The 26438-nt window shown below is 43.2% G+C and overlaps 1 protein-coding gene across 3 annotated transcripts in view; it reads left to right on the top strand.

The window, feature by feature from the left end:
• Nucleotides 1–1236: 1236 nt before the first annotated feature.
• VWC2 (von Willebrand factor C domain containing 2) overlaps nt 1237–26438 on the top strand; it is a 63429-nt gene continuing 38227 nt past the window's right edge. The window contains exons 1-3 of one of the 3 annotated variants that reach the window (XM_074847994.1): nt 1237–1353; nt 4815–5596; nt 12348–12477. In XM_074847994.1, the coding sequence (XP_074704095.1) occupies nt 4883–5596; nt 12348–12477 (844 nt within the window). In that variant the 5' untranslated portion in view covers nt 1237–1353; nt 4815–4882. Of the gene's footprint in view, nt 1354–3390; nt 3656–3934; nt 3977–4814; nt 5597–12347; nt 12478–26438 lie in introns of those variants that run through there. The other 2 variants (XM_074847976.1, XM_074847986.1) reach the window with 2 other exon arrangements.

Genomic DNA, 26438 nt, shown 5'->3' with positions numbered 1-26438 from the left:
TTTTCTCCCCTCTCAATGTCTGGAGGAGTTTCAGAGCTGCTGAGCTGAGCTGGGCACAGGTGACACACACCTCCCGCTGCACTGTTCCCTCTGACCATGCCCTACCCTCTCCCAGGGCTCAGCAGACACCCTGACACTGAAGCCAATCTCACTATTGTGGGGGGGTTTCTAAATGCCCCCCCCTGCTCTCCAATTACACTGGAGCTCCTTCTCCACCCACCCGCCCTGCTCAGCTCTCCAGGCTCTCATGGAGCTTTCTCTTCTTTTCTCTCCCTGTCTTCTCACTGAAGAGAGGGGACACTGTGAGAGCCTTTTTTAATAAATTAGGAAAGACAGGGCATGCTGCCTGCATGAGATCATGTGACGGGATGCATGTGTTAGGTGATCCCCTGGCGTGTGCAGGCTGCATGTCTATGCTGGGGTGAGTATGTGCATATCCTGGGCCTCACTTTACCCATATATTAGGCTAAAAGTGGTTGTCTTCAGTGCTCTTAGCTGTCCAGATAGCGTCTGCATAGCTGTGAGGTTCTGTTTTTATATTGTTATTAACCAGGCAGATGAGCAATTTTAGCTTGGTAAAAGATATAATCCTATATTTGAGTTCTTCTCATTCACACTAAGGCCACTCTTAAAAATATTTTTCAAAATTTCAGTCCCCCTAATGTCATGGAGTAGATGTTTAATTAAGTTTTTCCGACTAATAGCCAGCTACCTTCAGCACAGACGCCCACTCCCCCTGTCTTGAGCTTGGTCTAATGGAGATGCTCATCACACCAGTTTATCTTAAGGCATTCCTCACCAGCACCATTTTTATTTCAGCTACTGAGTTCCTTTTTGTTTTCCATTCAACCGCTTCCTAGTACAATTAAGCTAAAAACAGTGTAGACTGTTTCATGCACATGACAGCTCTGATTTAGCTAATGCGAAGTTCTCATCATGCAGATAAAACCCAGCAGAAGGGAAAGTGTCTTGAATGGGATGCAGAATTTGATTCTCATCCAGAGACACAGTTGTCCTTGCTACTGTTGCCTAGGGGGAGAGCAGAGTGGGGAGACTTGGACCTGTGTTTTTCTGCCATGACTATCCTGTGAATAAACAGAAGGACTTCAGTCTCCAGGGCCTTATATGTTATACCAGAAGCATAAAACTCACATTAAAAACATTGTTCAAAGCAGCCTTCAAATAACAGATTTTCATGTTTCTCTCTTCTAGTTCAGAATTCACACTGAAGAGAACACCAAAGGTTCCTTACCTGTCTGCTGTTTGACCATTTGGACTATAATATATTGCAATTTGATACTATGACACTAATGAAGCAGTCAAGCTTCAGTTCTGCAAGGGTCCTAACGTCAGGTACAATCCATCACTTAATATACCTATGAATCTGAATAAAGAGGCTGAAGTCCAATGAGAAATCTTTTAGAAAAAAGAAACAAGGGTATTTACCTCTTACTTTGCCAAGAAGGCTAGGATGAGCTGCAGTTTGTTGCTATGAAAGCGCTGTGAGGCTTTGCCCTTCTTGTAACACAGCAGTATCTGGAACCTTCAGTCCCAGCTGATCTGTGTGCCATGTAACGAGGGCTGGGAGAGGCAGAGCTCCTACAAAGAGAGCCCTGGATGCTGAATATCTCAGATTTTGTACCAAAGTTCCACCTGGGAACATGTGAAAATGTCAGAACCATAAATTGGCTTCCCTGTGCTCCTTTTCACAGACATAGCATTGCCTTCCCCAGTCCCCTAATTCCTTCCACCTTGCTCTAGCTGTGACTAGCTGCTGCTTGACAGCAAAGCTTATAGGCTTGTGAACGCACAGCAAGGACGGTTATTTAAGTTGTTCTTCTAGAATTAGCGATGTGGTGTACTCTTTGCTCACCCCATGGCAGGATTTAAGCTATAAAAGGCATAAAATTACAGGTTTTAGAAAAGGCAAAGATTCAATTCTTTATTCAGAGGTAATGAGATAATAATTTGAAGGCAAATACTTCTTAAGGATTATTAGTCAGGTAATGAGAAAGGTCTGGCTTAACTCTCTAAGACTTTGCCTAGAAACCCCACAGCAATCTAGAATTTCATTTTAGTAGTGCAACCCATGGAAACATTTGACTTCTTTGTATCCTTCAGAACTTCAGTCTTGTATTTTAAAGCTTCAGAAGATTAAACCAGTATTTAGCTGGTGAATACCTGACAGAGACATGAGATGGTGTCAACACAAATAACTTTGTAAACTAGACAGGACTCATAGATGTTTATAGAGAGAACCCGGCAGCCAAAAGAGTTTAGCACCTGCATCCTCCTGAGGAGGAGTTTAAGTGTCTGGGTTTTCACAAATAACAGGCGCTCATGAAGGTACTTAACAGTGAAACATTAGTATCCAGCAGATTTTCATTGGTCTCCTGAGTACTGATACTGCAGCACTACCATTTTAATGAAACAAAATCTGAAAATTTTACCTAGCCTAAAAATTTCAGTTATAGAGCCAAGTTCTTTGGGAGATTCAGCCCTAGCCACCAGTAGGGCACAGCAGGCTGCTACAGAGCTACTGCAGCGGGTTAGTGCAGCTGGGACTGCTCTGGAACATCTGTAAAGCAAAACTCATAGAAGATTATATTGGTATGTCATCTAATGCGGCTTAAAAATAAATAAATACATAAATAAATAACCTTTTGGGTTCCAAGCTCTTGCTCAGCTCCAGAACAAAGGCACCTCTAGCTTTTCTTTCGCGTTTCTGTCCCAACAGTCTGTCTGTGTTTCAGCAGTCATCTTTATAACAGACCGTTCTGTCCCTTTTTCCATATCAGAAAGTACAGAGGAGAAAAACGCAATTATATTTAAGTGCAAAAGTGTCCGTTCGCCATTCAAAAGCCTGACTATTTCAACTAGTAAATCCTGCACCGCTCCACTGCTGGAGAAGGGCGGCAGGAGGGAGTTAAAGCAGAGTAACCCGGCGCTGCTGCGCGGCCGGCCGGCGCTGCCCCTCTTCAACGCTGCTTAGCGGCCGCCGCGGCTCGGCTATAGCGCGGCTCCGCAGCCGGGCCCCGCAGCCCTGCGCCACCGAGACCCGCCGGGCCCCCGCGCAAGGTTGCGCGTCCCCGCCGCGGGCCCCGCGCCACGCTCGCGCCTCTGGCCGGCGCCCTCCCGCCGGCGAAAAGTTCCACCGGCGGGGTGCGGGGCTGACCCCAAACGCGCCCGCGTCGCCCCGCTTTCCCGCCGGCTGCGGGGGCAGCCCCCGCCCTCCCCCGGCGCCGCCGCGGGGCCCTGCGGGACGAGCGGGTCTGCACCCCCCACACACCGCGGCGGGAAGGGGCGGGCAGGCGCTGCCGCCCCACGGCGAGCGGCCCGTCCCCTCCCCACGCCGCGCCCCGCTGCCGGCGGGAGAGAGGGAGGGGGCGCCCCGTCCTGCCCCCACTGGGGACGGGGGCGCACGGCCGCCATGTGAGAGAGACGGGGCCCGCGGCGGAGCCCGCCCCTGGGGCGGCGGGGCCGGATCGGCTGGCCGCCGCGCCGCGCTGCAGGCTCGGCAGGTCGGCGGAGGCGGCGGGCGGGCAGCAACAAGCCGCCACCGGCCGCCCGCCCGCGGCCCCGCCATGGGAGCCGGGCGGGGGGCGAGGGTCGCCGCCCCGAGCCGCCGGCGGGGCTGAGCCCGGCACCCGCGCAGGTAGAGAGGTGCCGGGCCACGGCGGGGCGGGGGGGGGGGGGTCGTGGGGACTGCCGGGCTGGGGAAGGGGCTGCACCCCCCGGGAGGGGGCTCGGGCGGCGCTGCCCGGCCCGCCGGAAAGTTTGGGCGGTGGGCGCGGCGGCCTGGCTGCGGCTCCGGTTCCGGCTGTGCCCCGCGGTGCCGGTGCCGCCGGTGAGGGCCGGGGGAGGCGGGCGGGCGGGCAGAGAGGGGTGGCTTTTAAATGGCTTCGAGGAGCGGTACCTCGGAGGTGGGGCCGTGCCGGGAGGCTGGAGCGCCTTTGCTTATCGCGGCCGGAGGAATGTACGTATTTTGGTTTGGGGTTTGGTTTGGTTGGTTTGGTTTTTTTTCCGATTTAACGCGCAGTGGTTTAAGGAGAGGAGCCGGGAGTGTTGCTGAACTCCTGGAGGGTGTGGGTTAAACCAGCCTCTGCTGCGGAAACTCTTAACGGCTCTGCTTTGCCTTTAAAGCGCGGGGAGAAAGAGGTGGCGTGTGCGCGTTTAGGTAGTTCGGAAGAGAGGTAGTTTGGCTCTGCTCGCTTTAATGTGCTTGGGTTTAGTTGTCTTTAGCAGAAATGTGCTCACTGGTAGGTATTTAACAAAAAAAAACAAAACAAAAAAAAAAAAAAAACAACAACCAATAAGCCAACCAAACAAAACCAGCGTAGTTCTGACTGAATAAGAGGTTAATGGAAATCATCGTGCGTGCAGTCAGCGAATAAGGACTCCATTGGGTGATTTCTATTCCGGACTCTGCTGTGTTTTGGGGAGCTCCATTTAATTCAGCGTGCAGCCGTCCTCTTCACGTGTTGTCGTTTGACAGGAAAAATAACCCCCAAACGTGCAGGTTTTTGCATGCACTCGCCTTTGCAAACCCCAACTCCCCGCGGTTCTGTGTGATGCTCTCAGGGGGCCGAAGATGCCCGGTCCGTGTCCAGAGCCCGGCTATTTATAAGACTTGGCAGAGCGGGGGAGGAGGAGGAGGAGGGATGCAGCAGCAGTCTGTTGTTTGCCTTTTGCATAAACTACCGAGGCAGGTTGCATATTGTTAGAGATGTTGCATCGGTGGGGGCGGGAGGTGGGGGGCGGAGGGGGGGGAAGAAGTGCCGAAGCTGAAGTGTTGCTAATCCTTCTCTTCCTAGGGACTGTGGATCTGTGAAGTGCTTCCCTCCGATGTGAATGCAGTGTCCCCTGTGGGATGCAGTAGGTGATGCCCAGCTCTACTGCAATGGCAATTGGAGCTCTCTCTAGTTCTCTTCTCGTAACCTGCTGCCTCATGGTTGCCCTCTGTAGCTCCACCATACCTGTACAAAAACTGGCCAAGGCTCAAGACAAACAGGAGATAAAGGCGAGCCAGGAAAAGAGAGATCACACATCTACAAGGGACAGCCAGACAGGCCCGGGAAAAATGAATGAGATCAGCCGGAGCGGGAGGGAGGAGGGTGGCAGGGACTGGAAGAGCAAAGGGAACAGGAACTACTCGAACAAGGAGTCTTGGACTAAGCAAAAGCAGGCTTGGAGCAGCCAGGGGACGAGCAGTAAATCGGGGAGCATTCAAGTGCAAGAGCAAAGGGATGCCGCTCCCGAGGAACCTCAGGTGGCTGAAGATTTGTCTCTCCCAGAAGCTGTTGCGAGTGTCACTCCCGAGCCTCCAGAGGAATATGCCTACCCGGACTACCGTGGGAAAGGCTGCGTGGACGAGAGCGGCTTCGTCTACGCCATCGGGGAGAAGTTTGCACCGGGCCCCTCGGCCTGCCCCTGCCTCTGCACCGAGGAGGGCCCACTGTGCATACAGCCCGAGTGCCCCAGGCTCCACCCTCGCTGCGTCCAGGTGGACACCACGCAGTGCTGCCCGCAGTGCAAGGAGAGGAAGAACTACTGCGAGTTTCGAGGGAAGACCTACCAGACCCTAGAGGAGTTCATGGTAAGGGCTGAAGCCAAAGGTCGTTTTGTGGGTCCTTCTCTCCTTGAAAGTGACGTTGCGTTCCTCAAGTGCCTTCTCAGCGCTGGGTCCCCCCCTCCCCTTTTCATTTCTGTGTTAATACTTCTTCTGCCATGATGTAAAATATTCCCCTTAAACATGACCTTTCTTGCTCTATGATACTGTAACATTTTTAAATGAAGGGGCTGATCTTTATTAATTCCTTTGGTATTTGCAGTAAAAATTGCTTCTTAAAAGGATGCTACTCGATGGTGATGTGGCTTTTATGAAATTTTTCAGCAATACATTTGTTTTCTTATTTAACTGTTAACTGTGAAACTTCTACCTTGCAGGGATTGAGCAGGGTTTTGTGGACTGGCTTCTATTCCTAGTAATCAGTCTGTGATGATACCTCTTTCATAATAATCATTTGTCTTTAACTTTTTAACCATTTAAACTGTGCTGCCAAGGTTGCATAATTTTTGTTTTCTGGGAATGACTTTGGGCCTTCTTTTTAGTAAGAGCACGGTTCACAATCTGAATTACATTGACACCTAAACAAAGGACTTGAAAAGCTTTATGTTTAGGGAAATCCTTTTAGACTAGGGCCTTTTTAGCGTTATTGTGCAAGGTCATTATCATTGAAAATGCAACTTATTAGAGTGTGCTGAAAAGTTTTGGAGTTGGAGCCAATTTCCTGGTCACTTACTTTGCCTTTTTCCCTTTAGTATATTCTTGTGGCTGAGATCTGCAAGCAGGCTCTAAGAATTTGCTTGCAAGTGACTGTTAGATACAGGGCTGGTCCAAAACCCATTTCTGAATACATGCAAGATTTATGAGCTGAGTATGTTGAGAGCGAGCACAAAATCCAGTTCAGGCTTCTGGAAGGTTGAGCCCCTCTCAGGGTGGAGAAAAAGAAAATGTATTTGTGAAGGCTGTGAATAAGTTGCCAGCTCTGTTCTCTGTTCTTGCATGTTCTTGGAAACTTAACTTTGATTCATAATGTCTTTCCATGTTATCCAATTTACTAAATAAATAAATAAATAAAGGAGCAGAATTACTCTCTCCAGAATAAATCACATTGTTTCCTCTTGCTCTCTTTAGGCAGTAATGTGTAGAGCACTGGTGGATTTCAAAGCATGGCAGAAAGCGTTGAATCATCCTCCCTTTTCCATGTCACCCTCAAGGCTCACATTCAGCTGTGGGGTGGCAGTTTTCTAAGAGGAAGAAGGTACTTTTAACAGTGGCTAGTTGGTGTGACCCTTTCAGTGATGGATTGTGAGATCCTTCCTTTTCCAGCAAAGTTAGTTCTGAGGGGTGACAAAAACAGTGATGCTTCTGCACACGTTCTCTGTGGGTCAGTTTTAAAGGGTTCTCCCCACTCTTCATTCAAGCTTTTCTAACGAGTTGCATTTCTTTGTCTTTTTATATAGTGGTGTCCTGTTAATGGCTGTAAAGCAAGCCTAAAATACCTTATAGTGTTAAGCGTGTAGTGAGAGAATAAAACCTTAGGGGTCCCTGTTACATTTGAACATGTCTGGCAGCCTTGGTAAAAGGGGAGTGCTGAACGGTGACATTTACAGAAACGTTCTGAGAAGACTTTGGCTTTCAGCTTTCTTTTTAACCCCATTCAACCTATAGCCCTCGTGTTGATACCTTCCTGTAATGAAACATAGGTTCCCTTACCGCTTTGTGTTAGCCAGCTTTGGAAACACGAGTGAGAAGGGATGCCTGTGAGAAGGGGTGCCTGCTTGGGGTGCACAAGGGAAGTTACCGATCCAGTTAGGCAGTGGAACTGCAGCCTGTTTATTCTGACATGTGAGGACCTTGGTTTTCAGTTGAGCTTTGACGTTTGTTCCAGTACTGTGAGCACAAAACTGTAAACGCAGCTGTTTGCCCATGCCACTGCAATCAGTGGAGATGTCTGGCGAGGTAAGGTACAGCTGTAGTCAGATTGCTGCTGCTCACTGGAAGCAGTGGTAAATGCAAGTAATTGCACGCAGTTTCAAAGGTCATTTTACAAGTTTAAAGTTGATGGTCTTAGAGAGGTTACTAATATGCTATCTCTTGATTGAGGTCAGGGAAGGAGTTATAAATGGATAGAGATCTGATTTTTCTCTGTCTGCACTTAGCATTTGTGGCAAAGAGTACCAGACATCACTGAAGGAAAAAAGAGGAGACCTTCTAACTTTTAAGTGAAGTTATCTGCACAAACATTTATGTATAGATGTATAAATATGCATGCAAGTTTGGGAGTTTGCTTATATAAAATTCATATATGGCTTGGCATGGCAAAAAATTGCCCTGACCAGAGCCAGTGCTAGCTGGGAAGCTGAGTGTGCCAGGGAATGGGAGGTTTGATGCATTTCTTCTTTAATTCACAGTCCTTCCTGCAGACTTTGCTCATGTGTGTGTATGCACGCTTTTTTCTGTTTTCAAAATGGACACATGGATGTTGACACAAAGCACACCGTGAGTGTGGGGGAAAGATGAGGTTAAAGCTGTTTCCATCAGTACCACTCTCCTCTCCTGGGAGTATCATGAGGCAGGGTGGCAGAGGGATCACAGCATCCATACGAATGAAACTGGGAGCAAAAGCCTTAGTTGGTGAAATGCAGTGAGGATAAAATTCGGCATTGGAGCTGGAGATTGCTGAACAAGTGTTCCTAGAGAGGTTTTTCAATCTTACAGTAAGATTTGAAAATGCAGGCTGACTTATAGCCTTACAAGGACCATGAATTATCTTCAGAAGTGTAATGTTTGGGAAGGACCTACATTTTTGAAAGTTGTTGCTTTGTGCATCTTTTTTAGAATTTCTTTGCTACCAATAACTGTATTTATTTGTGAATAAGTTACTTGGAAATCTGGAAGTCAACAAACCCAAATGGATTTTGAAACATCTGTGGTATTTTGAAGGCACACAGAAGTAAGACCAAGGCTGGTATGTTTATTCTTGTCAGCCTAACCTCATTCATGTTCTCCTGAGTTGTATAAGTGGCAAGGAAATACTAAAAAAATTCCAGCACAATAGCAAATAAGTTTGGGATTATGATAGATTTTTTTTTTTTTAATGTAGATGTTTTCAAGGCTCAAGGAACCAAATGTAGATTATGTATTTTTCAATTCAGATTTTTTGTTAGTTTGGTTTGGTTTTGTTTTTTAATTAAAGTTTGTCATGTGGAAAGGGGGAAGAGAAAGCTCAAATTACTTTGGGCCACAACTTCAACGCGTGCAAATGATTTGACGCTTCTTAATGATGACAATTTACATGAAGTTGCTGGATAAATCTGCTACCCTTATTAAGCTACAGACTTCTTCATGCCCCACTAGTGGGAAATCTACCTGTTTACACAATGGTGTGTTTGCTTTTTAACAACATCTGCAACTCCATCTATACATCTGCTCATAAAATTCCTTTTAAACGGTTCTAAAGAAGTTGGGGTGGGGGGGGTTGCCATCTGTACTCTATTTTCTACAGGTTTTATGGCTGCCTGGTGAATACGTAAGACTTCTGTGCCTCTCATTGTCTTCCCACAGTTTTTTGCATGGGCGGAACTACTGCTGCTATAGAGTTAATAGCTTCATCAGTAGACCACAGAGATGTGGTATCATTAGTCTTCAGAGAGAGGTTGATGGGTGGTATTATTTCCAGTCCAGCCTGGTTATGTCAGATGTGCTACACATGAGTGCTGTCAGGCTGGTCGTTTCCCAGATGAACAACTGGGATGCTCGTTGCATTGGCTGCCACTAGGAACTGCGCTGCAGGGATCGTGCTTACCTTGTGAGAGTAGAAGAGACGAAACAAAGGGCCAAATGTGTCTTTTCATTCTGATTTATTTAACTGTTGTTACATGTACAGCCTGTCTTACTGTCTCTGTCTCTAGTGATGATTATGTCTCCCAAGTATTAAGCTGCCATTAACATGCAGAAAGAAGTGGGGTTCTTCTACAGTTCCTGCTACCTCCTGATGATATATAAAAAGCAATGGACTACCATTTAGTCCAAAGATGAACAGATAAAGGTTGACACTCATACCATTTTAGCAGCCACTGTGGTTTACTTACATGCCTGAAAAGAGCTTTGTAGAAATAAGTACATGGAGACCTTCCTTAACTCTGCTACCATTACTCATATTGGTGGGTTGTACAGATGACAGTACTTATTAAAGGTGTACTATATTCCTCTGAAATCCCATGATCTGTTACACAGAAAGGATATTCATGAATCACATTCAGCATCACATTAACAGCGTACTCCGTTCATGAAAGATGTAGTCTTTCAACTGTATGTGCTGTGTAGGACGGAAGTGCATTATTCTGAATCATCATTAGATAAAGATTAGATCAATTTTGTTTCTCATTCAGTAGTGTTTTGAATGCTTCATTAAATGGCTTCTTGTTCTAGGAATTTTAGGCTTCTGTCAAGTTTGGAATTCTAGTAAACAACCTACTTAATTAGAATATGTTTAAATTTTACAGATGAGAGATTTTAGGAATAACATCTGTGTGCTGTCTTGTTTCCTGATTATCATAAGATACTCTAGTTTTTATATTGCTTCTAATATTGAATGACACAGCTACTAAGCAGTGTCCTGGGAGAGAGAGTATCTGTTGTGGTAATTAGTGGTCATGTTGAGCTGTGATGATTGGCAAATTTTCATCTTTTTCGAGCCATGGCAAAAAATGTTAAAACCGATTGAAAGCTATAGGTTTGCCTTGTTGAGCCTGATCCTTGGAATTGAGTTCTGATAGCTCTGGTCAAGTAGGATTCCTTAAAAATAATAATAAAAAATAATCAGTTCTCCTTAAAAACATATTTTCATATTTTAGTAAGTATTGTTTCTGGATATAACTCCAGCAGGACAGATTCTTCCTATTGACTTGTGGATAGTTAGGAGCTCAGGTTTGCTGACACTCAATTTCATGTGCAGTTCAAGTGATTACCTGGAATACCTGAGCCTCTTGATCCTGAACACTGGATCAGAAACCTCCTCATCTGCTGGCACTCCAGCTCTGCAAGTGAATGTGGCAGTTTATAAACCATTACAGGACAAAGTTCTTGTCCCAGAGACTGTAATAAGAATCTGCAGTACTGGGCTGTCAGCCTTCTTGCAGCATTTTATAAATGTATGGTGTGGTGTTATCCTTGGTAGAGAGTAGAGCAAACTGAAAGTGAGTAGCTAGCAAAGGAAGGAAAGGAAATGAATAATAGTAATACAAGCAGAAAGCAACACAGCAGGAGACCCTGTTTAGGCTTTCTAAGCAGAGGGGACAGCGTGAAAGATATGTGAGTGCATAAGCAAATAACAGACCTGGCAGGTGGGAAGAGAAGTAGCAAAGCATGGATGAGCATTTACTTGGAGATGATGCTGTGCAAGCATCAGCATGTTTGAACTTTGGAAGTGAGAAGGATGTGAAAGAAGCAAGCAAGCAGAGAATGGATTTGACAAAAAAATGTGATGGGCTGCCTAAGAAATAGGGAGGAGGAACAGATGATCTGCAAGTTAGACATCTGGACGATTCTTCACAGAGAGTAGTTGGGGTTTTTTTTTAGATTTGAGGTTACTCTGCTTTTGTTGGAGAAATGCAACAGGTGGTTGTTTGCATCAACTGGAATCTGGAATGAAGAAGGGTCCATAAAAAAACTGCCTCATCCTTAATAAACCAAGAATCTGCATATATTATAGATTTAGAGGATCACTAATAATAACATTCAGCTGCATTTTCATCCTGCGCTCTAAGCATGGATGCCAGCGTGGTTTTTTTGGAGTACAGCAATGAGATTTACAGTATACCATTTATTGCTCTTTAGCACCCTTGCTTCCCTCTACATCCAGCTCCTTGTGTGGTACGAGGACTTCAGCGATGCAGTGTGCAGTGCCTGGTCAGGGACAATTAAGAGGACAGCTGGAATTGTACATGTGCTAGATGCAGACATTTGAAAGTCCATTTTTTCCTAAATAGGGCCTTGATGCTGTTTTGTTTGGAATTCATTTCATTGAAGTAGGTCATTCAAGTAATTATCTCATGGTACTCCTGTTCTGTAGAGTTCTTCAAAGCCGGTAACATTTCAGTAGGTAAAAAGGGTGACCTGTATTTTGCTTTACCCCTTTCTTTGAATTGCAATTTCTTTTCAGAAAGCTACACGTGTCACAAGAATGAATACAAATACAGTTAACCTTTGGGAAATACTTGAATTCAAAGGAGGTTTTTTTATGACTTCTCTTTGAAAATGATAATTTTCAATGAAATGCAACTTCCTGCTACCAAAAAGCTTTCAAACCTGGAAAAATTGCAATAAGGATTTCCATTAAAAGAAAGTTCATATTTCGTTTAGCAAAATTTTTCTTCTTTAAATACAGTATCTTCTGCTAAATTACTTTTCGAACCCCTAATAGAATTAAAATGGCTTTCATTTAAATTACAACCTTAATTTGCTGGAAGTTCATTAGAAATGTGGTAGGGAAATTTTTGCTTTACTTGTGTTAAAAGTCTAAAGTGTTCTTGTTCACAGGATCCCTTTGACCTTCCCATTTGGTGCACAGGTTCAGAGCAGAACCTGTTATTTTTCTGCTGTGGTTCTGTAATTTTGCAGGCGCCCAGCCTCGCTCTCTGCATTATTCAGACCATAAAAAGCATTTGTTTTAAAGTGGGGAGGAAAAAGAGGTGACGGAAAGAACCATGCAGATAGGAAGGTAGACATTGCATGCTTCAGAAGGGCATTAAGTTAAAAAGTGACTGGATTTGTCTTTCAGGTTTCTCCGTGTGAGAAGTGTCGCTGTGAAGCCAATGGTGAGGTGCTGTGCACTGTCTCAGCTTGTCCCCAGACCGAGTGCGTGGATCCGGTGTATGAACCCGATCAGTGCTGTCCTATCTGCAAAAATGGTAAGTAACAGCTGCAAAACTAGAAGGGGGCTTCTGTCAGAGAGATCCATGTTGCTCCATTCTAGTTTTGAAAAATAATTCCGGTATTTTCCTTTTTCCCCAAATGGAGAAGAGTTGTGTGTGGATGGTGTCTTCCTGGTGTGAGGAGTCACATCTTCCCTTGACTGGGATGGACTCAGTTATGACCTACAGGGATTTTTGTTACCCAGGAGACAAATCAGGTGTTAATACCGGATATTCATGTGGCTTTTGGCTATACATTTTGCATGAAATCATTGTGGTTATGTTTTATATAGGTACACAAAATGGAACTCAGGCTCTTCATGTTATCCACCTTTCATCATGAGCAGGAAAAGTTACTTTTGTTCTCCCTTCTTATTTGTTCCCCTTTCAGAGATTCTTCTCTTTTTTTTTTTTTTTTTTTTTTTTCCTGAGGCAAATCAAATGTACCTTATTGAGCTCATTTAATTTTCATAACTAAATGAATTAAACTCCCAAGTTTAATTGAATATTTTTTGTAACTAAATTAGACAGAAAGTCTCTCTACTCCCAGCAAGGGCTTGCATTAGATCAAAGTCTTGGTCTATTTAGAGGAAAAAATTACATGACACTCTAGCTCATCACTTATAAAGAAGAAATGATAATTTATTAATAGAAATGAAAGCTGCAAAATCTCAAATGAAATTATATTTGAAATGAAAAAAGACATTTAAAAATATTCAGATAATTTGTAGCCATATATTATTTCTCTAGAATAGGTAGGTTCCATTACATTAGCTAAAACAAACTGATTAAAATTGTGGAAAAGCTAGGGGAGGAGAAAGTGTACAGCATATGCTTCCTGCAAATTCAACAGTAGATGATAAGGGATAGTTAATTGCATTGGAGGAGTTTCATTTGTATGGGTATAAAAGTAATTGCTTCACATCCCTTAATTGGTTGTTAAAACCCTGAAGGAATTTGTTCTCGGCTGTTCAGCTTAAGGGCACTGTGCTTTTGGAGATGAGAACAGGCATTTTTTGAGGCATTTAGGGACAGCGAGAAGGGCTAAATTTGGGAGCTGGTGGTGTGATAGCTGGCCGGTCCAGAGGATCCTTTAGCGCTTGTTTGATGGCAGCAGCCTTCCCGAGGTGCTCGCAGGCTTTTTGTGTGCACCACTCTCTGCTGCAGCTTCTCAGGTCGGAGTGACTCTTGGCAGGGAAAAGTCTGTTTTCAGTTTCAGGGATGGAGTTACAAGCATAACGTGTCAAGTCTATGTAGTCTTTCCCTCTGAATTCCACCAGCAGTGTTGACACTGTTTGGAGCTGGATTGACTTTCTGTCAGTGCACGTTCTCCCACAAACATCAACATAATGCACTTCAGTGGCCACCTCCCAGTGGTGGCTTGCCTTTGGATTAAGGTGGTACAGCCGTGTGGGGCTTGGCTTGGCTGTTTGCACAGATTCCCTGGCACGTTTCCCCGAAGTGGGGCCTTTTAAAAAAATGGTAGCTAAAACATGCCTTGGTTGTGAGCAAGCTGCCTTCTCTCAGAGCGCTAAAGCTGAATTACCCGAGTTCTGCCTGCAAGAAAAGAGTGGTCTTGTACTCAGCTTCTGAATCCCCAGTATTACTTGCATATCCCACTGGGTATAACCACAAGCTGGCATCCCCTGACCCAGTTTCAGACCGAGGTGACCAGAGCTGCCTGTTTCCAGTGAGCTGTACTGTCACTTCTCTGCATGTCAGAGAACCAAGAGTGGCTTTCCTTGTCAGTTTTTAGACAAGGAAAAAAGCCATTAACAATAACAACAAAAGAACGTAGTTCAGAAGCTCAACTGTTCTGGTTCAGCAGCTTTGGTATAGTATCACAAAGAAATTTCTGAGGAATCCTCTCCATCTGGGGAGTGTATTTAAAAAAAATGTGCCAGGCTGTTTGCTTCCAGAGCTTATTTTAAAGCTTGGGACACGTGCAGTTTGTAAGGAACTTCAGTGAATTGCTGAATGTTTTTAATTAGATTGGAGCAAAAACCTACTGAGCAGGAAAACCTAGCCTGCCTCATCCCCTCATTTTCAAGCCTACTGGAACAAATGCGCTATGAATGTGAGCAGGGAAACAATCGTCGCATTGTGCTTCAGGGTTGATCGTTGCAGCAATGACATCAACAACATCATGTTAGTGACCCAAAAGAGCTTGGGTGATGTACAGGGAGCTCAGCTGCATAACCTGAGTGGTGGGAAAGGTGGAGCTGTGGAAAGCATACAGGTGAGGTGACTGCTGTCATGATCTGCATGCTACCCTTGGTAGAGCAAAAAGGGGTGAGAGGTGAAGTTCAGGTTCTCTACATCTACTAATATTTGTGTGTTAAAAATGCACACAATCCAACTCTGCTTTCCCTCCCTTTCCTGACGCTTTGTAACATACAACACTTTCCCAATTTTCCTGGCCTGTGGATTGCTGGCAGTGAACCACCAGAGTAAGAGCTAAGCAACTGCATCTGTCACGGGTAAGACCACATACAAATGCCTGATCAAGAATTATGGAAGACATCTAGTGAAAGCCAGCCATTATTAGAAATTAATGAATTCAGTTACTTGGCAGGTGTGAGACATTGTGCATTATCCCTTGTGAGAAGGAGGGAGTGTAGTTGACTTCCCCAGCCTGATTCTACAAAAGTGCTGGCAACCCTTCAGATGAGGGTTGGAGAGGTAACTGCACATCAGGCTTACACAACTGCACGCATGTGTCGGTACAGACTTACTTTGAATGTAAGAAGTAGTGAATGGAAGACTTGCAGAGCAAATAAGTCTTACGTGTAGGATTTAATAATCTTCTATCACAGCTTCCAAGAAGGAGCTTAGATACTTCCATAGCTGAAGATGTTATTTTCTTTTTTGTGGTCAGGGACAGGTAGTACTTTAAAGAAGTATCTGCTCTGAAGAGTAGTCTGTAGAAGGGATAAAAGGTGACACCTCACTGAGAAAAGGTTGGGGACAGAGGGAAATGGAGGAGAGACTTTCTTCTTGTGTGGGTTGATATGTTGAGCTCCGTGCTTTCTGAAACCAACAGCAGCAGCAACGAGAAAAAATGTCCAGAAAGTTAAATCTGACTTCAGAGAGTTTCATTAAGTAACAGACACCCAATTCAGATCTCCATCCTGCTTTATGCTACTAGCAACATAGTTACTTCTGTGGAAGCCATCCCTGTTCACAGTGATATTTGTAAGCTCAGAATCTGGTACAGACATTTCTACAGTTCGTATGGAGTGAAGGGTAAAGATAATAGGCATACAATTCCCTTTCCATTAGGAAAAGTCTGGGCACTTGTTACTGATTCATTTGGGGCAGTGGAAGGGGGTGGGGGTAATACTGAAAGTGAATTATCTTGCTAGATTAAATTACCTTGGTTGTCTGTTCCACTTCTGTTTCCAGTATGAGAGCCCTAATAGGCGTATGCAGCTGAATGCCACTTTGCCTGAAGCGTGCAGTCGCGGAGCAGTCGATGGAGTTAAGGGTGGCCCTGCTCCTGTCAGTGTCTTTGCAGGAGGATGAGATTAAACCCACAGCCCATGTGGAGCCTGGAGGGGGAGATGTGGTTGCTAGACCAAAAGCCATTTTGTTCAAAGGTCCCCAAGAGATTTTTTTTTTTCATTGGCTGAAAGATTGCCCCAGATAAGATGAAGCTGATCCTGGTGCCTTCCTGGCATTTATCTGTGCGTCAGTGTTATTTCTCTGTCTGCAGCAGGGAGAGCTGAGCTTCTCCTGTCAGCGAAGGCTCGTAGCTGTGCAGTCAAAAATACAAGTGCAGATGCCCAGGGGGTCAGGTGTGTTCTCAGGGCTGTAACGTCCACAGGAGGTGTCTTGTCTGTTCTCACTGGCTGTGAAAGAGGGAGACTTCACTCTGGATGCAGTCATCTTGGTTGCTTTAAGTGGGATGAGTCAGGACCTCATTTCATGTTTGGGTTCATAGTTGTGGTTGAAATATGTGTGTCATGTGGTTGAAATGGTTGCCACTAGTAAGGTGCAGGTCTAACATGATGTGGCTAGAGAGGGTAAATGGTTATGGTTTTGTATACCTGTACTGTGAGGTTGACTGACTGAAACTTGCTTTAGTACCTTTATGTACAATTACAATGTTCAGGCATGAGGTGACTTGAGAGTGACTCTGAATGGCAAGTGAGGACCTCCATCTGTATGAAGGAGGTCTCAAGCAGGGCAAAAACCTGATAAAGGCTGACAGAGCTGCTCTCCCCTTTTGCAACAATGAGACTTTGTCTCACTGCGGGACTCAAATCTATTAAAAAATGGTCCTGGTTGAGGTAGTACCATAGCCCTGTAAGCTGTTGTCCCTCTAAAATCCAGGTGGAGAGAGGGTATGTTGGGCTGAGGGACCTGTCAGGCCATACCAAGGCTGAGGATGTTTATTCAGGGCAGATAATGGCAGCTGCACCTTGGCAGCTCTCACATGAGCTGGCTGTTTGCTCTTCCCTGCAGCCCCAGCTTTGCTCACCATGGAGAATCTGACCTGTAAAATTTAATGTTCTTCTGCAGTGTGTTTAAATAAAATATGATATGCCCTTGACCGTATATGCCTTTATCTCAGCAATGAAGAAAGTGTCATAATGCTGTCCAGGTAGAGGTCAAGGCAGGACTGTTGCAAACATCAGGCATTTAGTTGCTGTGAAATTTAAATAAACAGTGCCTTTCATTGTCCTTTCCTCCTCTTTCTATTTTAATTTTAAACACCTTTTTTCAGTCACGCTTTTGCAGCTAATTTATACATAGCAAAGAAGACCCAGAAGTTTTAAAGCCTGAAAGTGGTTCTTCAGTCTACATTAAGGAAGGGATCAAATTACGTGGTCATGGTGTTCTCTTGTAGGTCTAAAATATAAAAATCATAAAATGATTGTAAAATCTGGTTTATAAGATTGAAACAGTATTTCATTTATAAAAAAAGGAATTTACATTAAAAAAAATAACCTAATGAGCAAGAAATCATTTCAAACTAATCCCAGTTCCACCCATACTGGATACGCCAATGCGATTTGTTCCCTTCTGATGTGTTTAGTTCAGGTATTTGTATGCAGGGTAGAATTTGTTCCATGTTTCTGTGTGCATGAGTTGCTTAGCAAAAACTTTTACATAAACTTCTTACTTTAATAGCCTGTATTTTACAAAATGATTTATAACATAGGACCGTTAACCAGGAAATATTAATGTTTCAGGTGGAATTAATGTTTCAGGGGGAAAAACACCATTAAAGTTGCATGAACAGCTGTATGTGATTAAAATTGCCCAGTGAATATGCAGGTAGGCTGAAAAACTGTAGCAGATATTTTGGCAACTGTTTATTGAAAACAAAGGAATACCAGACTTGCTTCTTTCAGGCTGCACTGGGCATTTAAAGTGGCTTCTAAATCTGGTAGGTGAAGTCAGTAAACTAGTTGCAGTAGTTTTTGGTGTTTCTGCTGTGATGAAGTTCAGTCTGTGTTGTCTTAATTCAAGGATTTCCTTTAACCCTATTTCATCTCTCTGCTCACCTCATTTTCTCTCTCTACTTTGGGAAAGTTGATGGCTACACAAGCTACAATGTGCTTCCTGTGCAGAAATCACAGAATTTTCTTCTTGTTCCACTTATTCCACTTAGATCAGAACCTGTTTAAATGTGCATGGATTACCACTGCAGACTGGGCTGAGCAAAAACTTGTGCCAAAACCACATAGGCTTTGTCATTTCCAACTCACATACGTGTGCATGCATGCATGCACATATGGGATCCAGTGTTGACTTGTTATTTTCGTATTGAGCTGGTTAAGTAGTGGTAGGTGTTATTATTTCCTCTAAGGGTACTTATCCAGTGTATAAGTTATGCTGACTTTCAGGGTATATGATTTTTTTTCCCTAATGGTAGAAAGCTGTCAGAGAATGAGCAGGATCTGTCTGAAGATGTTGCGAAAGTACCCAGTTATACTGAGTCTAAATTGGTTACCAGGACTGATCTATTTATATAGTGTATATGTATTTATTGCATATACATATTGTGTGTATATATATATTTTTTTTTTTTTTTTTTCCACCATGAAGCCAGAATGCTTTCAGTTGGGAGTTCTGTCAAAAGGCAGCAGTAAGTGTCCCTGAGTGTATAGCATCCGGTCGTTTTGCTCAGACACGTGAGGACCATCAGAAGTTATACTAGTGTTCGGTATTTAGAGTAGTACTTTATAGGAGAATGTAGAAGAGCCTATTAAAATATAAAAGCAGTGTATCTTATAAGCTTTCCAGAACTTACTTTGCAATATCTTCTCATTACAGGCTGCTACAGTGAGCCTGAGAAGCATTTCTTTGGCAGTCAGTTTTTCTCCTCTTACCTGATACTACAGGCTTTAACTCGTATATCACAGCTAAATTCTGTTGTATCAGTCACTTTCATGGCAACTGCTTGCAGGGGGTGTCACTTTACTGTGGGTTGAAGCAAAAGTCGATGATGTGCCCCAAACAGTTGTTTAGCAGTTGACGTCATGCGTGTGGGAAACAAGCTACCAGCTCCTCATGGTGGAGTCAGAACTTCAGTGTGTTGTGGCTCCTGGGCTCTTCAAAGATTTCTTGCTTCAGCCCCAGAAGCAGAAAAATGAAAATGCTCTTTGTGCTGATAGAAAAAAAGAAACACTGAAATGCTTGGATGGAGGAGAATAACTTTTCTGGCAACTGTCGTGTATTTTACAAAAAAAAGGGGGGAGGGGGAGATAGAGAGAGAGAGAGAGAGAGAAGAGTCTGATGTACCATATGATGCTCACCACGGCAGTTTCACATATCTGGCATTCCTGGATGCTGGTTCTGGTTCAGACAAGAAAGTGCCTTCGTGCTAATATCCACCAGGGTATTGGAGTAAACAGTGTGCTATTGCTTGATTTTTCTTCCCTGACAGCTTCTCTTTTACATAGAGACAGATTTGGCGATTTGCTTGTTTTCTAGTGAAACAGCTAACCCATGCTCCTCAAACTGAAGCTTTGGGGTTCTTTTGGTTTTTGGGTTTGTTTTTTAAGTTATATAAGAATTTTCTGAGTTTGTATTGCAGTTTTATTTACACAGATATATGGAGATAGGTAAGATGTTAAAAAAAAATCCTGGAGCTCACATTGTGTCCTCTTCCTCCTCCACGTGCTGCCCCCAGCGTTTGTTCTTTGCCATTTGAAGAAATTCAGAAAACGAAGATTAAGGGAGTTGAAGTTTTTCCTACATCCAGTCTTGTTCTTTATACTGTTCATTAGAGAAAGTATTGCCCGTGTTAATTTTGCTCCCCCATTCTGCTACTGGATGTCTATTTTAATTTTGTATGTGTCACTAATTGAAATTGTGTCATAGATTTGGGGGGCATGTATGATTCCAAGGTCTGAAATACTTGTTTGCATCTTGCTGTATGCTATATCCTCGGAATAATATTCACTATCAGTACTATTTGATTAAATTATAGCTCTTAGATTCTGAAACCCCATGTTGCTCCAGATTGAGTTATCATAGGTTAATGCATTACCCCATGCTAGCTGAGCCACTGTCACTGTCCATGTGAGATCTGTTATATTCTTTGCAGATAGTCCTGTTTGCAAACAGCAAGTATTTACTAGCTATGTACTACAGAAATACAGTAATAGGACTACATGGCTGATTAGTATTTTGCAGTGTGATTAAAAGGAGCAATGAAGAAAGATACATACCTTGTGTGTTTTTCTTTAGATTCTTTTGGGTTTTTTCATTGCTATTTCATTATGCTAAATGAGGCATCCAAGAGTTTGCTTGGCTTTGAGGGGAGGTGGAGGCTTATACTAAAGTGTTGTGGTATGTTAGTATATTAAAGTACATCCCTCTGATGATAAATGATATATTCAAAATCTCCTTTTACTTCTAAGTGCAGTGTAATTTTCTCTGCTTATTTTTCACAGGAAGTTAAGGTTTAAATGTTAAGGAAGATGTGAATTGATTCAGGTGACTTACTGATTGATGGAAGCAGGGAATTGGCTGATTTCACTAAACTTCATTTCTTAACATATTGCTCTTCTATGATTTGTGCTTTGCAACCACAGTGGCCTTTCCACGCAGTGCAGGATTGCTAATGTGAGGTCTGCCTTCACTCCTTGTAACTCCTCATTCTCTGGGATATGTCTTAGGTCTCTTATGAGCATGACAGCAATTTCAGAAGTTTTCTTCCACTCCTGTTTGAACTGCATTTGTAAAGGAAGTACAGATCTGATGAAGAACAAGAAAACCTGTTTCCTTTCCCGACATGAGTTTGACCAGAGGCTGACTTGTACACCTCTGCCAGTGTTTGGAAAAGGGTTCTGAAGGAAGAAGAGCAGTGGGTTCTTAGGGGAGAGCCTAAAAGCCTCTGGTATTTTTTATTATTTGTAAAATTGCAGTGCTTGTTTTTCTCTTGTTGCTCTAAATAGCATCTTACTGCTTTAAACTACTGCACTGGGGAACTCCCCTACACTGTGTGCAGTGAGAGTCCTGAATTAAGTCCCTGACAATTACCTTTGCCCAGCAGGTCAAACATCTTTATCAGCTGGAGACTCAAGTGCTTTCCTAATTTAAAACCTTGATCTTTTAAGTTGGAAGCAGCTTTTACTTTGTGAACCTTTGGATTGCTTCCATGGGGGTAATTATCCATGCAGTTTTGCTTCCTTGAGCATGTTCAGCTGTACAGCAGTGATTAAAGAAAAAAAATGGAAAAGAAAATAACGGTTTTTAAGTAATTCCTTACCTTCACCAGCACAGTTACCATAATGAGTAGCATTCCAAAGCTGATTGGCAACCAAAAACTTTGATTGCTATTTTCATTTAGGAAAACTCTAATGTTTTTGGTTTTTTGCTGCCTACACTGATGCTAGTTAAATTTTCATTGGGGAATGACTTCCTACAGGAAAACATCACATTCTTCTAAGTGCTCCATTCTTTTGCTGAATCTTCAGTTCTGTTTGCTTGTTTCTGTGCCTGTAGCCCTTGAATGGGCGGGCCTGTTAAGACACAAATAAATCCAACTTACCTTACAGTCTTGTAGATGATGAGTGTTTTTGTCCTGCATTATTTTTTCTTGTGTTGCAATACATTGCTATTGCATGCTGGTTACTGAGCACCTTTCTTTGAAGTACTTGCAAGCAACAAGTCATACGCTGTTCATCACCTGCAAAAAAGTGTATCTTCACTGCATGCTCACCCAACATGTGATTTAATTTCTTTTTCTTTTCCAATGGAATTGATCAGATGGAGCAGTGGCAAGAAGAACAGAACAAACAATGCATTGTAACAGGACTCAAAATACTATTTGGTGAATAGCACTGAATAAAGAATATCTATATCCAAGCAATTCATTTTGGGCCTCTTGTGTTCAAAATACTTACTCACAATGTTATCTTCTTTCTCAAAGGTAGTTCCACAAGAGTGTGGTGTTAATTGCTTTTCCCAGAAAAAGTAAAGGTATTACTTCTTATGATCCAAAATAGTTCCTTTCTGATACTATGATCTCAAACCCTCTCAAACATTTTGAGTTCAAAAGGGAAATCACTGGTTAAGCTGGACAATTTTGAGGGAGATAATGCAGTTAGTGAGTCCTATTAAAGACTGAACAGAAAGAAGTAGTGGCTGCTAATGATATCTTATGAAGCCAAGTAACAAGACAGCACAATGGTAAATGAAATTCAGCAGAACCATATGGCAGGTAGTGAAAGAAATTGCTTGGGTATTTTGATGACCTCTTGTTAAGATTTCTGCCAAGTTGTTTTAGTTAAATATCAATGTGAGATGCTGTATGTAAACATCTGTCAGACTTCATTAAGAAAGGTTTGCATTTATTAGAAGCATGCTATTATATAAAGACTGGTTCCTCCCACCTGATCTATGTAATCTTCTATGTTTGCTGAGCACTCAGCAAGAAGAGGTTGCAGAAGTACAGAGAAAAGCAGCAAGAAAGCTGAATATTTCCCTGTGAGAGTAGATGAGGTCTCTAGTAGTGATAGCACATGAATTAAAAATCATGTGATAAAGTGCGGTACTGGGCAAGAGGGATAGTACCAATGAAAATCTTCCCTGTGTTCACAGTACAAAGTTGAGGGAGAAGCAAGAAAATCAAAAACCATTGTACATCATAAGTTCTCTAATGCACCACGTAATTAACCCATGAACACACCACAGAAGATAGTGCTGATACACAGTTCCCTAGGATTAAAATAAAGATCATTTCTTTGATAGAAGGAATGAATTACCTTAACCTAGCTATGGTGAAACTGCTTGGGGTGACATGCTGTACAGCCTAGTAGAATCGTGCTTATAGGAGTTCATTTTCACATGAGCAGAATGTAATGTTACTGTCTCCTACTGCCCACATCTTAGAATTTTGTTTTTGAACTGCCTCTTCTTAAAGCACTTTGCAGAAAAATGATTAGGCTGTCTTGACTGCAGCCCAGCCAAACCCATCCTGGAAGTTCATGTACCTTCTTGTTAAGGCAAGAAGACAGACCTAATTAAGAAATCTTTAAAACAGCAGCAATCCTTTTCCCACACAACCATTGCACAATCATTGTGTTGTGTGCTGGGACACAATAGCACTTTACTTGGTACATGCAGATGATACAGACGAGACCTAATGAGGATGCCTTTTGGCATAGTCTTCTTTCAGCTATTCTATCAAGCTTTATTTAAATGACCTAAAGGTAGGTCACTCATAAATTGCTTGTGTAATAGCTATCTGTACTGCCTAAGACTTCTGAGATTGGTCAAAGGACTCTGTAGTTACAGTTCGTGTGTGTTTAATACAACCTACTGAAGGGCTAATTGAGGGGGGAAAAAAAGGCTCAGAAGCAAATAAATTATAGCAGTTTATCGAGTTATTTGTTATGTCAATGCGATAGAGAATGTGCCACCCCACAATGGAAAGCTAATTATTTTCCTGCCATGGCAGCTTGCTAACCTGATATATTGCTAATGAACGGATTAGATGGGCGTTTGGCAGCCACTAACATGAGCGAATGATTGTTTTTAAGACCAGTTCATGCTGATGCTGAGGTCCAAGCCAGGTAATGATTATGACAACTTAGAGGCAATTCTGCATCCATTATTTAGTGTATCTCTCTCTCTCTCTTTTTCCATAGATACATAAATCTAATTGTACATGTACATCCCAAAGCACTCGTACATACAGCTGGGATACTTGGGGAAGTCTCATTACCTAGTTTGTAACCTAAACATTAAATCTGCAGGTTGGGTTTTGATTTCAGTGTGTTTAAATAAGGTATGTTTTCCTTCTCCCATGACTTGTGTTTTGCTGTGATTGGGTAAGCTGCTAAAACTGGAAGAATCATCAGGTCTAAGCTTTGGGGGAAGCAAGGTCCAGGTATGTTGCCAAAGGCTGCCTGGCTTGCTGGCAAGCAGGTGTTTTTTGAGTGCACCATGTATATGACTGTGGTACTGAAAAATAACCACTTTGATTTTTCTTGCTGGCAGCTCATTCAGCAGAGAAGTTTTATCTGTTGTGCAATTTTCATTATGAGCAGGTGATGTATTTGTCAGTATGAGAGGACTTGTTAATTTCACATCAGTCGTGTGTTTTAATCTTCAGTCGTTTCAGTTAAGTTTGTTCTGACAGCTGATTCTCTCCAGTCAAAACGATTGGAGAGTGAAGTCAATTATCTTGAAATACATGGGTTTGTATTTGTGCCTAGGTATGACTGATTTGGCTTTAGCTCTGAAGTCTGTTGTGGTGCACAGTCCCTCAGGGCCCTGGTGCTCTCCCCCTGGCTGTGCTGCTGTCTGTGCAGTCACCTGGCTACAGCTGTGCACCAGCAGATGCTTCCATGAAATTCCTTGTGGTATCAGCTAAGTGAACAAGCAGTCTGGCAACCTATACAGTCCTTGAAGCAAGTTTTGGGGAGAGCAGGAGAAGTTTTCTGGACTCTGGTTTTGAGGACTGCTACCAGAGACAATTGGGATGGATAGTTGACTGAAAGTGAAAATCTCCCCTGACATAAGTCATGTTAATGTAAATGAAATACACAGATTACAACATCTGGATGATGCAAAAGACAACTTTATAGATTCAGATGACATAAAACCCACTCATATTTACCCCAAGCTGGGATCAGCTCCAAAGGTAGTGCTCACCCTTTGAAGTCCAGCTGGCAAATTTCTAGCCTCCTGACTAAGCATGTTCTTTATATGTGTGTGTGTGTGTATACATATGTTACAGGGATCATCAGACACCAGGTTAAATGGGGCTCTGAGCAACCTGACCTAGTGGAAGATGTCCCTGCTTATGGTAGCAGGGTTGAAACTAGATGATCTTTAAGGTCCCTCCCAACCCAAACTATTCTGTGACTCTACGTGCAAAGACAGTCTCTACGTGCAAAGACAGTTAGGTGGGCTGTGTACTGGAGTGGCAGCTGTACCTTCCTCACCACTTTTTTGAGACAAGGCAGTTGGCAACTTGCTGTAACATGCTCATCCTTCTGTATGGACTATATTGAAATGGATACATGGGCAAAATACCTGCTCCCATGGGTGTACCAAACCATCACACCCACATTTTGCAGAGAAAGCTGCAGGAGCACTGTAAAAGGAGCTGCAAGGCTACTTTTGCTACAGAGCATTAGAGAAGAGGTTCCCTTGGTATTACAGTCCCCGAGATGAAAGATGACGTTTTGGCTGGTTGCCTGAAGATGTGGGCAGTTGTCAAGTCATTAGTTGTGCCTAGCTTATGCTGTAGTGCAGGGGTTCTCAACCTTTCCTTCACCACGGACCCCCTTTAAATACCTTTTGTGTCTGTGGACCACCAAGACTTAATTCAAGATTTAAATCACTAGACTGCATCAAATGTTTATTTCAGTTTTCTCACGAAGGGTCTTCAGATTTGGAGAGAAGGGGAAATAAATTAATCTGTTAATGCACACACTCCTATTATAATATCTTTATTGCAATGATTCCATATGAATTTAAAATAAGAGTATCAACACTCTTTTTGCTCAAATGGCCTATTTTATGGTATTTTAACATGCTAATTCTGAATTTGATGCCAATTTTTACATTAAAATTTGATGAAAAGTTTTTACAATTCTTCTCACCTCCCCTCTTGTTTGTCTGTGCTCAGTCACCATATATTTTTGTTTATGGGTCCAGGGCCACCACTTGGAGGAACAGACTTCAGCCTCGTTGTGGTCCTAAAGAGGGCCATTGGGTTAAGAAAATGTCTTTAAGAGAAAAACTGCCTAGTGAAAGTGGGCCCCACCAACCATACTAGCACTGACTATACTAGCATGTCAGGGCAGGTTGGGGTTGGGGGTGGGGGCTTGAGTATGAGAGGAGCATTGAGGGGAGTGGGCTGTGGGAAAAGGAGACGCAGTGCTTGCCGTGGGCCAGACCAAATGTTTCTGAGCTGGATGTTCCCCACCCCTGCTTTAAGCCTTCGTGGACCCCCTGTGACGACATCGCAGCCCCCCAGGGGTCCTCAGACCACAGGTTGAGAACCACTGCTGTAGTACATTTATTACAGTTACAAGGCTCAAAATCTAGTGTTTGTATTTCCTTTTTGTTGCCTTTTCCTCTTTTTTAATAAGTGAAATCAGAGATTTGGATTTAATCATAAAATTTCTACAGACCATGGTCTGTCACCCATAATTCACCTGTGACTGTAACTGGTGAATATACACGAGCTGGAGGTCCCTCCTTGGCTGCATGCTCCCTGTGGTGGGGGTAGCTATGGATTGGAGATGCAAGAGCAAGAGTGGCCTGAAGATGCATTCCCAACTGGGCAGCCCCATGAAAAGGTAAACTCACACCTATTGTCACTAGAGGTCAGTGTTAAAATAATTTTAAGGTCAAATCTCTTCTTACCACGTAGTGGTTGTGGCACAGGTGGGACTTGTATGAAATGTGTAAAATACTGAGTTTAAATAGTTGGGTTGAGTCATTTCATACATTCTTGTAACCCCCTTGTTTTGAGGGAG

The sequence above is a fragment of the Strix aluco genome, chromosome 1 (genome assembly GCF_031877795.1).
Source record: "Strix aluco isolate bStrAlu1 chromosome 1, bStrAlu1.hap1, whole genome shotgun sequence".
In the NCBI taxonomy this organism is placed as follows: Eukaryota; Metazoa; Chordata; class Aves; order Strigiformes; family Strigidae; genus Strix; species Strix aluco.
This window is presented reverse-complemented; position numbering and strand designations above follow the sequence as displayed.